Genomic DNA, 14842 nt, shown 5'->3' on the forward strand with positions numbered 1-14842 from the left:
AACAATGGGCATGAAATATGCGTGATGCAAAAACTGAATCATTAATAACTGAATAATTTCATAGCCACACTATCAAACAGATCTATTAGCGAGAGGACAACTCAACATTAACAAATGGTTTAGATTTAGTTGCCATTTACCATTAGGATTGCTGAAGGAAAAGACAAGCAAAATAACTCCACAACATTGTACTGTACAACCATTGTGGAACGCTCCAAAGATATATCCCTTCCATACAACGTTATTCACGGAGTTATATTTTTCGAGAACTATTTTATTTGTGGAGGAACACATATGCAAATAGATCCAACCGTGAATCGAGCTAGCAATAGAAGTTAGCAATATACAAAACTTTCACATGCGTATAGCACGTGTTCAACTTTCTATTTGACTTTCCATTCTACATATAAACGTATCTACAAATCAAATCATATACATACTATAATGTCTAAATCAAAATCATCACTGAACATTTCATCAACTTCACTAGTGGAAGTTGTTGAGGGCGATCCCAGAGTAAAAAAACTGCCAAGGCGGCTAGCTGAATTTGGAAGAAATTGTGACAACTTTGAATAACTTTGTGAAAATTGCGATGCTTTGGCAATGGATGCAACTAAACCCCAGGCAATGGTTACAAAAAGTTTGGACTCGGCTATATTTACTAATCGCACCTGGTGACTAGTTTTTAACTTTATGTGACTATTCTGCCCTTTTCTTTTAAGAAAAAAGCCAACAACTCTAATTATTCACAGATTTTAACCATTCGCGAAATTTTTTGCCCACGAATTCGCAAATTTTTCAAGTCCATCAAATATCATTCTGTAGGGTAACCGTTATAATATTCCAACATGTAAAAATAACTTTAAATTACAACTTTACTGAAAAAATTCTAAATCTGCTACAATATATACCATTTAGGCCAGAAATTATCAATCACAGTTTTTGTTAACAAAAGTTGGAAAATAGTGAAAAATTCTTTCAAGTTCCTCATTGATTTTGGTAATTTCATCATTTATTGGTGAACATTTTTAAATTGAATGTTATCCTTTTATTTAAAGCTAATGATTTTATAAATCAATGACGAACACTTCAATTTTCAATCACCACCAACATCTTGCAGCCAACATCATTTTCATTTAATAAATGCAGCTTTTCACATCATTAACGCAGTTTTTTTTTACTATTTCAAAGCATGACCAGCTTATTTCAGGTAACCTATGGCCATCATAGGTTCTGTTTCATTCCTTAAGCTTTATTTGTCATCAATATTCTTTTCTAGAAAAATGTTTTAGTAAAGTGCCTTAACAATCACAGTTTGAACAGCAGAAAAAAACTTGTCAAAAGGTTCAACTTGTGGGAAGGGACTTTCTGAATAACTCTGATTTATTTCAGCAGTAAGTCAAATGTAGTATATTAACTTGCTGCGCTACCTGGCGTTGCCCGGGTAATAAGAAAGTCTTTGGACAGAAAATTGATTTGTATTTATTTAACATATAACAGCATTTGCCATTCTAACTTTCAAATTACATATCATGAGAGAAGTGTGTCGTGTAGTTGATATAAATTAGGAAAATAAAAACAACTGTAAAGGTTTTCAAACTTAGTCAAACAACTGTAACTTTCAAAGTTTACATCATGAGAAAAGTTTTGTGAAGAACAATTAAATTAAAAATAAATAAAATGACTAAAGATTTTCAAACCACTGTAAATATAAAATTTCATAACTTTCTCTGACGTATATCTTTTAATAACGTACAGTGGAACCTCGGTTCTCGCACATAATCTGTTAAAGAAGGTTGTTCAAAAGCCGAGCTGTTCGAGATCCAAAAAAATGTTTTCCATTAGAAGAAATGTATGTAAATTTTAATCCGTTCTAAGGCGAGAAAACAACTTCGGTCAAGTATTTTTTCAACATTCAACACCATAAACTGTACTTCATACTGCATACTATAAATAAAAACTGGTAGATATAGATCATGTTTAATTTTAATAAAAGGTTTTCTGTTTATGATGATGGAAAAAAGTAAACATTTCGTTTGTTTTGGCTCTTAAAACATCAAAAACATTAAAGGTTACAATACAATACCAAAAATTGCAGAAATTGATAATGAAACAGCAAAAAATGCAACAGGTCAGTAACATCAAAAACCGTAGAAAAAAGAAAATATAAACAGCAATGGTACGTTTACTTCACATCTTTAAAGGAGAATCCTCCAAAACAATTTAGGGTAACTCGACTGGAGGGGTTATCTCCCTAGCAAATCTCTTAGGTAAATGAGACGTCGTCCCAGATGGTTCCTCCCTTTTTGTAAAGAATTTTTGAAGCGTAAACTGCTTCTCCGTTTGTTAACAAATGCTGTTTCCGGAGTTGTTCCAATTCCAATGCGCATACTCTGGTTTGGTCAAGAAAATTAATGTTCGAGACCCGAGACGAAAAAATCTATAAATCTTTGGTCGAAAACCGAGTTGGTCGAAAACCGGAACATTTGGGAACCACTGTATATAATCAAATAATAATAATAATCAATAATACAAATCGCCAAATTTTAAGTTCAAAATAAATTATTGTCGATATTGTGGGGCGGAATAAATTAGCTCTAACAAAAAAATTGAAGAAGCATCGTGTTGCCTAAGCTTGGGTTCCAAAATATTTCTTAACAGAGGCATCGTAACACATGGGCACAAACCTAAAATAATTAGCATGCGCATGGGATATGCGGTATATGAAAACATCTGATTGATATGTCGTTCTAGCTCAGTGGTAGAGCATCGGGATAAGAAACTTGTCAATGCATTCGACATGCATGCAGTTTAAATGTTTGAATGAGTTTAAATCCATCATAATGTGGAAGTTCAATATTAAGCTTTGAATATCAAGATTTTAATAGTTATAGCCAGAATGACAGACAGAATGACAGACAGACGGCCTTTGAAAAATACAGTCAAACATGGATAACTCACCCTCAGATAGCTCAAACATATAGTTAACTCGAACGGTTTCTTTAGTCCGTTCCCACGTAATGATAAATTGCTTTAGATAACTCGACCTCAACTCTGTTAACTCGAACAGTTTTTTGCCCAACGGCTACCGAAACGGTTGTTATCGCTTTAGAAAATCACTTTATTCTAAGCCATAGAGGTAAACCTCAACTTTTCGTAATTCATAGGCGCCAATATTACCACCATCGGCAAAACACTTTTGTCAACGACTTTTCTAAAGGTTTGGTGAAATTCGATTCTTATTAAACATCCGCTTAACAATCGCCTTTCGGAAGCATGGAAAAGTGAGGTAACCTTCGCATGAACTTCAAGAAAAATCGGCAAAATTGATCTTGGTTTAAACGCTCAAAAGAAAAAGATGTCTTTTCTTCTGAGCATTTCAACAATGATCAAGTTTTGCCAATTTTAATCTAAAAAACGTCCTGGCAATAACATCACTTCAAACAACAAACCAATCTCAAGTGATAGAAAAATCTATACTTTTTAGTAAAACAGTTTTAAACTTTACATTAGAAGCATTTAATTTGAAACAAGCCATTTATGTTTTTGATTTATATTATAGTTTGTATATGTACATGTATCTACTAATAGATAAATAAATACTTGGACTTGTGACAGTGCTCTGATAACTTGAACGCTCTGATAACTCGAACACTTTCGCTTGGTCACGTGAAGTTCGAGTTATCCATGTTTGACTGTATATATATAGATGGTTTTACTACCGTAAAACCTCTAATTAAACGCCACCTTTAATTGAACACCGCCATTATAGGAGAAGGGTTGAAAAATACAGTGCCACTTTTTAACTAAACGCTACCTCCATTTGACCGCCACTTTGACATTCTATGATCTTTACAAACCATAATAGCAGGTGATCAGTAGACAAGTGTCCACAAAATCGTACTAATAATGGGTTGGTTGCATCACTAGCAAGTAATTCTTTTCTTGTTTCTGTTCGTATCGGAGTCCGTGTTCCAACTCCAAATATTTTCTGTTTTTTGTAAAAGCTTTGAAAGCAACTCCATAGAAAAAATTAATAAATGTATCAGGCAAATAATAGCTCCCTGTTTAACATGGTTTTGATACTTCAACATAGAAAAAAAGGTTTACATTTACAATGGTATGTGAATGACTAGTTTTAGATTAAACGTCGTGCTCAGCGCCCACATGGTTAAAAGTTTAGCAATATTTGTGCGAAATACAATGCGTAAAAGTTTTACTCTGATAAAAAGATTTGTTTGAATGCTAATACCGGTTAATTCAGCAGTGCAGAAAAAGAGTTGAGGTCATGACCTCAAGACATGACCTCAACTTGCGCATAAAGAGCCAGTTTTGGCTGCAAACTGTAACGTAGTGCGTATATCAATGAGTTTTTAGGCAACATTGTTAAATAAAATTATATAAAATAAAAATATGCCTTCAAATTTAAAAGGAAATAAAAAATTGAAAGCTCCAACAAATTGCAAAGGAGGGTATAATATTATCGTAGGTTAATTGTAAGTAATAGATATTAACTGTTTCTCAATACATATATATTTAGAGATCTACGACAAGTTGGAGGTAAGTTAGCAGATTCCCCGCTTCTAAAAAGATTAATGTCGGCAGCATTTGCTTCAAAAGGATAAATTTATCTTCCTAAAACTCTGACGAGCTGTATGAACAATTTAATACCAGCCTCTATTTAAACGCCACCTCTATTTGACTGCCATTATTAGGGAATTGAAAAGCGAGCACCATGACATTCAAATAAAGCTTCTACGGTAAGTCTCTCAGTAGGATGGAAAAGTAAGTAGTTGTCTTTCCTTGGATTTTAACTAATCCAGGATCTTTGTAGGATACTTACATGCCACTGTAGACACAGCTTAAGAGACAATCTCTGCCATCCATGCAAACAACTGTTTTGTCGCTGGTCGTTATTGGGTATGCAATATCCACTGGAGGAGTCGGATCCATGCCAGCCAATATTTCAAGACGATTCAAACTGACCACCTTCGTATCAACTACACCTCTGAGTGCAACATCGCACAAGTAATCACAATCTTCTGCTTTTTGTGTTTTATCTTCTGGCTTGAGGGTTGCAAAGTAGACGTCGCCTAGGAATAAAAAAGCGTTGTCTGGAGCAAGTTAAAGATCGAACAAAGATACTTTTATCATGCTCCTTAATGCAAAGAGAAAGTAAAACCCACAAACTATCTAATTATTCTTGATAAATACCGATGATGAAAATCTTCAAGTTTAAATAATTATTGCACTTTATACCACATTCATACATTTCCCAAAGTACTCCATTACCTATCTTCTATCTGTCTTCTTTAGATTAGTTAACGATGACCAAAATGAGAGAAGCTTTTGGTTAACGAAATTCAAATTTAAAATCTTTCAAATCTGATGTCACCTTTGATATAATATTAATGATGAGCTACACCAGCTGATCTGTCTAAAAATGGATGGATATATATTTTAATTTTTTAGACCAATCAAAGAGAAGCTTATAAAATGATTGGTCACGCTTTGAATCAGTCATTTTTCATTCTATTATGATAGCCAATCCGAAAGACCAAGACTCTCAAAGAGTGTAGCTTCATTTTATCACCAACAAAGATCACTTTCAGCTCTAAACACTCTTGATCATCCTTTTAAGTCCGGAAATTTGTGTAATATACGATGGCACTGCAAAACATCTATATTTTTGACATCATCGCAATCTAACGCAACCCGGCTATTTTAAATATTATTAATAATGCTTGGTTAAAAGTTTTAATAAAAGTATTTTATCAACAGATTGCAAAATACTCTGTATTGTAACATTATTACATAATTAAAAATTTGACATATAAAACAATCATACCAAAGCATACTTGACCTCAGTTTTAAATATTGTTGCAATCATTTGTGATACATCGACATCTCAATCATAAAATAAATTTTTTCGCGGATTAAAAGACACAGGCTATGCCAAACGATATCTCAGTGCATTTGAGGAAAAAAAATCAAAAACAGGTTGTAAAAACAGGTTTTAACATATCACCAGTTCAACTTGCGTTTTTAAGCCTTTAAACCCTGGCGGTCCTTGTCAATGTGTGTCAGTATCCCTGGGCAATTTTACCAATGGTAGAAAGTTTGGTGGATATTTTATACTTTTACTGATACTTTTATTAGATACATGTACAGTCAAACATGGATAACTCGTCCACGGATAGCTCGAACACATGGTTAATTCGAACATTTCCTTTGGTCCGTTCCCACGTAATGATAAATTGCTATAGATAACTCGAACTCAACACTGTTAATTCGAACTGTTTTTTTGCCCAACAGCTACCGAAACGGTTGCTTTCGCTTTAGAAAATCACTTTATTCAAAGCCATAGAGGTAAACTTCATCTTTTCGTAATTCATAAGCGTCGTTATTACCACCATCGGCAAAATATTTTTGTCAACGACTTTTCTAAAAGTTTGGTGAAATTTGATTTATACTGCGATACGATGAATAGCACGAGCTAGCCGGGTCACGCGCGCAAGAATTTTCGCCACGCACATACAAAACAAAAATCGCATGTTGTTTTGTATGTGCGTGACGAAACTCCTTGAGTGCGTGACTCGGCTAGCCCGTGATGAATAGTTTTCCGACGTTGATTCCGTGTTGAATCAACGTCGGAATGTTGAATGTTTAAAACGTCTTAAAAAATGTTGTAATTAAACGTATACGTTGTCTGAGCTACAAAAAACTATTCATCGTTTGACCTAAACACAGAATACGTGTGTACATTCATTAAGTATCTATTAAAAAAGCGTGAGTGATATAGAATGTACCGTAAAACCTCGTAAAACTTCTAATTGAACTGCCTCGGAGTGTTGCTCTTAACCCACTCAGGACTGTTCCCGAATACCTCGGGAAGAGTTGTGCTCTCCAGGGCCCATTCCCGAAGTACTCGGGTTAAACTTTGATTTGCTCTATTGCTTAGCTGTTTAAGTACATCGGTTTTATTCATTCACCAAACGAAGTTTAAGAGTCTGGGCATCATTTTGATACCAAATATGTGATTGGACAAGAAAGTTTTAACTAACAAATTATGTGATAGATATCAACTGTTTTGGAAATTTGATGATCGCCATATTGGAAAAGGTTTATCCGAACGATGGCAAAATTTTTAAGTGAATTAGATGCGGTAATCAGCTCAGGGGAAGAAAATAGCAACAAAAGTAATGTTCAAGAAGAAAATGAGAATTTTCTGATGGAAGAAGGTAAGTTTTATGTGGCTATTTATAGAATTTTACCGAAAAAAAAACGATAAAAAGCCGAAATTTTTCTTGTGAATTTCTAACAAACTTTATTCTAACAGTGTAAGATATGGATTTTTTTCATGATACACATGATTATAACATTTTCAATCCAATAAAATTTAGATCTTTTTGCAGCAGGAGCTCATTACTCTATTACCCCATAATAAACAATAGTTTTATGATTTCCTTGTAGAACTACAAGATAATAAAAATTTCTTATTTCATTTATATCCAATTGTTCAACCCACAATTAGTCAAGCATATAGTTCTCAACCTCAACATCTACTATAAACTAGCCTCAACCACTAGGCTCTAATATTGGTCGATAGGGGACACTTACCACAGTAATCATCTTCATGACTTTTTGTGTTTATATTTACAGTATCAAAAAATATTTGCAATTTGTATTACCAATTGTTAGCTGCAGTAGACTACTTATTTTCAATTTGTTATCAGGTATTTACCCTGAAAAGCTACTAAAGCACAATTTTTTCTAGGCTGTACAAGAAGTTTGAAAGCAAATAGGTTGCTTACTACCGATCATATTTGCTACATGTAGGTGAAGACAGTCAAGGGCTTGTGAGTGATGATGCCATTGTTGATGAGCCTAGGGCTTCAACACCAATATCTGATGAATACTGCATCAACTAACTTATAATGGCAGCAAATATGCATGTGTAGTTGGCATCAAATAACTCTCACCGTGTCATAATTTTTTAATGAACACACCCTTATTATACATGTATATATTGTTTCGTTTTCATGCATATTCATTTTTACTGTATTTTTTACAATATATTTTACTGTATTTTTACACCTATTTTTTTGCTAGTAATTGATTGTCTGTTAGCTGGTAACTTGAGTATTTTTTATGCATAATATATTTATAATAACCTCTGCAATGCATTTCAATATAAATTAACAAATTGTTTGATTATATAATTGATAAAACTGTCAGTGACGTAGTGTTGGTTAGAAGCTAGTAACACCTGTTCTATTGCTCGGAATTGAGAAATCTTTTTTTTATTTGCTGCTGATAAAGTTTGCTATCAATCTAACATAGGTCCAACAATTTCAGTATCAAAAAACTGCTTGTGAGCTGCTACGAAACATGAAAAACAATTTTGATAAAAAAAAAGTTCACAGAATTATTAGAAATTGTGGTCAGTAGAATTTGTAAAGGTGCACAAAAATTTATATCACATTGTAGCCTGGAATGTCTTTGTTAAGCTGCAAAAAACAAAAACAGATTATTTTGAAAAGAACTCTAGTTATACTCAATTTTGTGTAGCTCTATTTTAATTGTAAGGCTAGTGAAAAATTAATTGGGCTGGGGGAGCAGTCAACCAATAACTAATTAGTCCTGAATGGGTTAACGAATCCCAGGTAAAGTAAGGTAATCTGCATAAACTTCAAGAAAAAACGGCAAAATTGATCGTGGGTAAAACCCCAAAAGAAAAAAATGTCTTTTCTTTTGAGCATTTCAACAACGATCAAGTTTTGCTAATGTCAATCTGAAAAACGTCCTGGCAATAACATCACCTCAAACAACAAACCAATCTCAAGTGATAGAAAAATCTCTATACTTTTTCATGAAAACGTTTTAAACTTTACATTAGAAGCAGTTAATTTGAAACAAGCCATTTGTGCTTTTGATTTATATTATAGTTTGTATATGTACATGTATCTACTAATAAATAAGTAAATATATGGACTTGTGACAGTGCTCTGATAACTTGAATGCTCTGATAATTCGAACACTTTTGCTCGGTCCCTTGAAGTTCGAGTTATCCATGTTTGACTGTATATCTTAATATGCTCATAGTCCAATAATATTTGATTAACACTAGTAAAAACGTTCAACAACACACAGCACATGTCACCTAATAGAAAAAAAGTGTTTCACAGTTCTTTGGGCTAAAACCATAAAAATGCAGACAATTTTAAACTTGTAAAAATCTTGACAAGAGATCCATCAAGCAGGCGTTCGCTCATCATTGTTTTATGACTCGAAAATAATCTGGAAAATTATGATTAGTACCATATAATTCTTCATTTGCATCACAATCATTCACAGCATGCCAACAAACAATCCATATCGATTTTTTCGCGATATCGTCCAAGTAAAGTTGTTATTATAATGAAGGAAGTACATAAGAATATTTGAAAACGGTTGAAAATGGAAGTAAAATTTCTGGTCTAATACCTAGGGCAAGAATTAATTTGGTTAGTTTACGCTGTTACTTAGAGACAGCATATGTAAACAGAAGTATGTAGATGCCGGTATTCCGGCCATTTGGGTTTCTGACAGACACTACGCAATGCCAGAAATATAATTGGAATACCGGTCGTGAGGATTCAAAGGGTTAATGAAAGGAAAGGGTGTGCACCTCAAGTTTTTATTATGCATTCAGGGCGTCACATTCTTCACAACTGTACAACTAGTGAATATGAACAGCAATACCCCAGCAACCCAACTAACAAAATATTTGGTCCCTTCTCCATCTATTCATAATTAAGTGAAAAAAATAAACTGAAATGTTCTAGTTGAATGTACGGGTAGGCAGATACACAGTCTATAAAGTTCCCCATTGGACAGGCCTTCTACATGTGGCATATAAAATCATTGAATATTTTTGTATAATGTTAGAAAATGACCAAGTATTTTTCTTTTATCATATAATTTCACAATAAAATTATTGCTTTTTTTCTAAATAAAGTATTTTGCAAGATTATGCCATCTAGAGACTACGAGTATCTATCCACTAAAAATAATATAAACATTCACTTGGTTGTGCACTTCTGTGTGTCACTCATTGCTCGAGTCTCATTCTCTCTCACCTGTTTTGGAGTTGATTTTAATCCTTTCGGTATTGACAATACGGGTTCTTGAATTGATATCCCTCTTGTCCCAATTGAACACTAACATATTCAATGACAGGAGATCTTCTGGTATGAATTTCGTGGCTTCATCAAAGCATTGCAACTTGAACGGTTGTCCTTGAACGCCAATCATTGCTCGTGAGACAGCTGAAGAGTCTATAGCTATAAACGGAACAAGCATATGATTATTGGTATAGGTTAAGAAAAACCTTCTAAAATGTTGTGATATCTGAATATATATATATATATATATATATATATATATATATATATATATATATATATATATATTTGTATCTGAATATATATAATATATATATTTATATCTGAATATATATATATATAATATATATATTTGTATCTGAATATATATAATATATATATTTATATCTGAATATATATAATCTGATAACATACTAAAATAGCAGGTGTATTTGCTTTAAGAATTAATAAGTAACTTCACCAAAGCACCAGCAGCCTTCTAGACCGGCACAAACACAGATGAAACTGTACGTCTGCTGTGTATTAATCTCAAAGTGCCTTTGCTATGCTTGTTCTTTCTTACTTTCATTTCTACTATTTTAACTGCCCATTTTTATATATAAAATACGACTTTATTCCAAAACTAAAAATTCCACTGTCATACAGCCCACGACCAAAGTAATAATGGAAAAAAGAAAGGGTACTGTTGGTTGTTGAAAAAGTAGTTCTCAGCAGGAATTGACAGAGTATAATGTAAATGAGACTTGTTTGAGATATAAAATAAATTTGAGGGAGCACGACTCTAAAAAGGCGCAACTAACAATTTATTTTGGAGGTAGTGTTGGGTTGAAACCAGGTATACGAGTAATTGGTAAAAGTTGGTTGTGTTGAAATCTGTTTTTGTTGTTTTGATTTCTATTTTTGATAGAACATTGATAGAAGTGTTTGATAGAACATTGATAGAAGGTGAAAGTTGGTTGTGTTGAATGTAGAACGATTTTGACAGCGATATGTAACAGAAATAAATATTAATAAAATAAATATTTAACTATCTCAAACTTATGTTTTACAATAATAAAATAAATATTAATTCAAGCTGTAGACCTAACCTACTGTACGTAATTTAACTAACAACAACAATAAAGAAATATGTTTATTATATCTCTGAAATGCAATACTAAAAGTAAAACAGCAAGCTGCCGTGTAATATACAGTTTGAAAGTTGGTTGTGTTGGTGAATGTAGAATGGTTTTGACAGCGATATGTAACAGAAAGCAAGCGTTGGCATTCGCGCGTCTGGAAGTTTTATGCAAACTGGAGTGAACTAAAGAAATATTCTTGTCATAAAGGGGCATTGTAGTAACGCCCTACCTTGTAGATAAGATGTGAAGAAATCTGGCTGATGTTCTAGATAATTTGAAAAACCTTCGGTAATTGGACAAAAACGTAGGCTGATAAACTGTGTACCACATTTTCGTACCTGTAAATCGATCTATGCCTCAAACAGTCTCAAACAGTACACAAACCTTCTTGGCAATTAAACAATGCCGTAGACTGGTGAAATGAACACGTTTTTTTCGTGAAATGCGCACTGCTAAATAGTTCTACTATCTGTCACACAGCTTTATTGGCGTATCGTAGGTCGGTCATAACTATTAATAAACCAAGCTTTTCAAGCGTTTTGTGGCGATTTTTGGCCAAATTAATCTCTCTATTTATGTATAATCCGATCAGATGAGTTAGTTTCAGGGTTTTGCGATAACCTTTTAAAGACTTGGTAACATATTTAAAAAGGCTTGTATGTGTTTTGTATCGTTATTATATTTAAATGACTCTACACAAAAATGGTTAAATTTGTTGATGAAATTTCAGGACAAGGGTTTGCGATGGCCGTTAATGAATAATTTTCATGAGTTGTGTGCACATGTGCATTTATCATAAATCTCCCAACCAATCGCTTCGCTCTGGTTTGGTCGTGGGACAATTGTTTACAATTTCCATTACCCTGCAAGTCTATTCATGTTGTCACTAGACTTGACTCAGTACTGTGTTTGTTTATCTCTGAAAGCTGCGTTTCAAGAGGTGAAATAAAACTATAGCCTAAAACATTCAGATACCACAACATCAACTTGTCTAGCGAATAAGTTTATATACCGTAAAACTTGTATTTGAATGCCACCTTTAATGAAGCGCCACTCTAGAGGTGAATACACTCCTAAGAACTTTACAACATGGTACAATACGCGTATATGTATGCGTATACAGCATACATGAGAGAGTAAATGTATATATTTTATGTGGGTAATAATAAGCGGTCCAGCAATTTGAACAGTTAATCGAAGATTTCAAGTTGTTAATAAGCAAGTCTAGACAAGCAAACATGAAAGTGGGAATTTTATGACCGGTCGACATCTGAGAAATCGACCAGATATCGGCCCATGGTTCTTTTACTTTTGAACATAACCAATGAAATTTAACAGTCAAACTCAAGTTTGGCTAATCCGTTTTATTTAAATAAGTCGTTATCAAAAATAAATAAGCATAAATTATGTAACTAACTAGCCATATGATAATGCTTGCCAAAATAAGGTATGATGACTGAAAAACAACCGTGATTTGTTATCGGTCACAGATACTGGTAATCGGAGCAGAACAGGGTGATTATGAGATTTAACCAAATAGATAAAAATTAACGATTGTCAATTGACTCATCTATTCACCTATTGTTGACTCAATTGTAGCCAGATAATATTACAACCGAAGAAGATTCGATCTCAGACCCTGCCATTCGCCAGACCTGGCAAACGACGCACTATATACTAGACCATAAAAATTGAACTGCTACCTTGCCAATATAAGTCAGTATATGAGAGTATACGAGCAGCGAGTCATAGCATAACGTCACGAGAAGCTGTTTGCTCACATTATTAAACGTACTGGCTAATAGCGCGCAGGATAATAGCGAGCAGCTCTCACTACTTCAGGTTACTTATAAGACAAAACACTTTTCTCATGATATGTAGTTTGAAAGTTAGAATGGCAAATGTTGTTATATGTTAAATACAAATCAATTTTCTGTCCAAAGACTTTTTTATTACCCGGGCAACACCGGGTAGCGCAGCTAGTTTCACTAAAAAATAACTTTAACGATCCAGTCATAGCCGTAGCCCATTGATGACACTTTTTCAGTAATAGGCTATTTCAATGCAAAACTACCGAACCCAAACTATTAAAATTAATGTTATACGTAGTTAGCGCAGCTGCCAACTTTTAGTGATCAGCAGAAGGGTCAAATACTATTAACAATATAAAATTATTCTGTAGTTTCTTTTAAATGCTCTTTTATCTCAAAATGACTTGACACCATTTTGTTTATTCACCAATGAACAATTTGCTACTTCTGTTGTTGATCGCAGTATCCAAATCATAGTACAAATTGGAGGTTTGCATATACAATGTAGATGTTGAAATGACAACTAGGTTTCCTATAGAGGTCATACCATAATTTTTCAAATGAATATTGTAGGTTGCTCGTTCAAAGCTTCTTCAATCATCCTCAGCTGGGACTCAAACAGGCACACATTCACATAACTCGAGTAAATTTCACTAACCTGGTACTATGATTCGGATCGGAGGAGTCTCAACTGTGAAACCATGTCGATTTGATGCAATGCAAATATAGTAACCATTCAATTGTGGCCGCAGATATTCGGGTGTGTTCCGATTAGTAATGGGAAAGGATAATCGCTTAGTCTTGTCATCCTGAGAAAGCCCTAAAGACTGCACATTTTTAGCATCTGGGAGGTCGCCACGCGATTCGTTTAGCATCTTGGCAAACTTCCATTGAATATTATCGGCGTTTTCGGCCGTGCAGTTGAGCTGGTACAAGTTACTTCTTCCCCAAACCAAAATCAGACTTGCAGGGTCACCAAGGTTGACAGGCTGGACGAAAGTAGGTGGTGAATTAAATTCACTCTTCTCAAACGCTGCAACCACAACATAAATATTGTAAATAGTTATTTGTGAGTTGGAAATAATTCTCTCCTGCTCGTTACTAGATAATTCCTACAGTCGTGAAGCTTTAAATGTAAAGTAGGATTATTTTCATACTGTTTAGTTTGAGATATATATTAACTATATTTACACCAGTCCAATGCAATGCTGTTTAGAACCAATTAGACGATGAGACAAAAACAAAAAATAGTAAAGTAAATTATGTTTATTGAAAGAAAAAGCTCCTTTTGCATAAGGTAAGTGAGTTTGTAGTGGTTTTCTGGGGAAACAGGAATGTAACGGATAGTCAGGCAGATCGGAGATACAGTTTGAATATTTTAAACAGCAAATATCTAAAAACACATTTAGCTCCTCAACATTAAGGGCATTTAGACTCTGATCACAACTGTCCATATCAGGGAGCACAACCCTATAAAGGATAAAGCATAACCCTAAAGGATAATTTTTGAAAGCGTTCTAATTCATTGAAAGAAAAAGCTCCATTGTATAACACTGTTTTATAATGAAAATTGGTAAGGTGTTGGTGTCTGGTATCAGGGGTAGTGGTTTTTCTTGGAGAAGTAGCAATGTAATAGATGGCAGACTGAATGGAGATACAATTTAAGTATTTTAATTAGCATGATATGTGATATATACGTTAAGTGAATATTTTCATTATCCAATCAAATTTATTAAATGCTTCA

The 14842-nt window shown here is 33.7% G+C and overlaps 1 protein-coding gene across 3 annotated transcripts in view; it reads right to left on the bottom strand.

The window, feature by feature from the left end:
- Positions 1-14842, bottom strand: part of LOC137402320 (neural cell adhesion molecule L1-like) — a 40887-nt gene that overhangs the window by 12752 nt on the left and 13293 nt on the right. For all 3 annotated transcript variants that reach the window (XM_068088826.1, XM_068088832.1, XM_068088820.1), the window contains 3 exons: positions 13757-14131; positions 10122-10325; positions 4844-5093 (listed from right to left, as the gene is read on the bottom strand). In XM_068088826.1, the coding sequence (XP_067944927.1) occupies positions 4844-5093; positions 10122-10325; positions 13757-14131 (829 nt within the window). The remainder of the gene's footprint in view (positions 1-4843; positions 5094-10121; positions 10326-13756; positions 14132-14842) is intronic.

The sequence above is a fragment of the Watersipora subatra genome, chromosome 1, assembly GCF_963576615.1.
Source record: "Watersipora subatra chromosome 1, tzWatSuba1.1, whole genome shotgun sequence".
NCBI classification, from domain to species: domain Eukaryota; kingdom Metazoa; phylum Bryozoa; class Gymnolaemata; order Cheilostomatida; family Watersiporidae; genus Watersipora; species Watersipora subatra.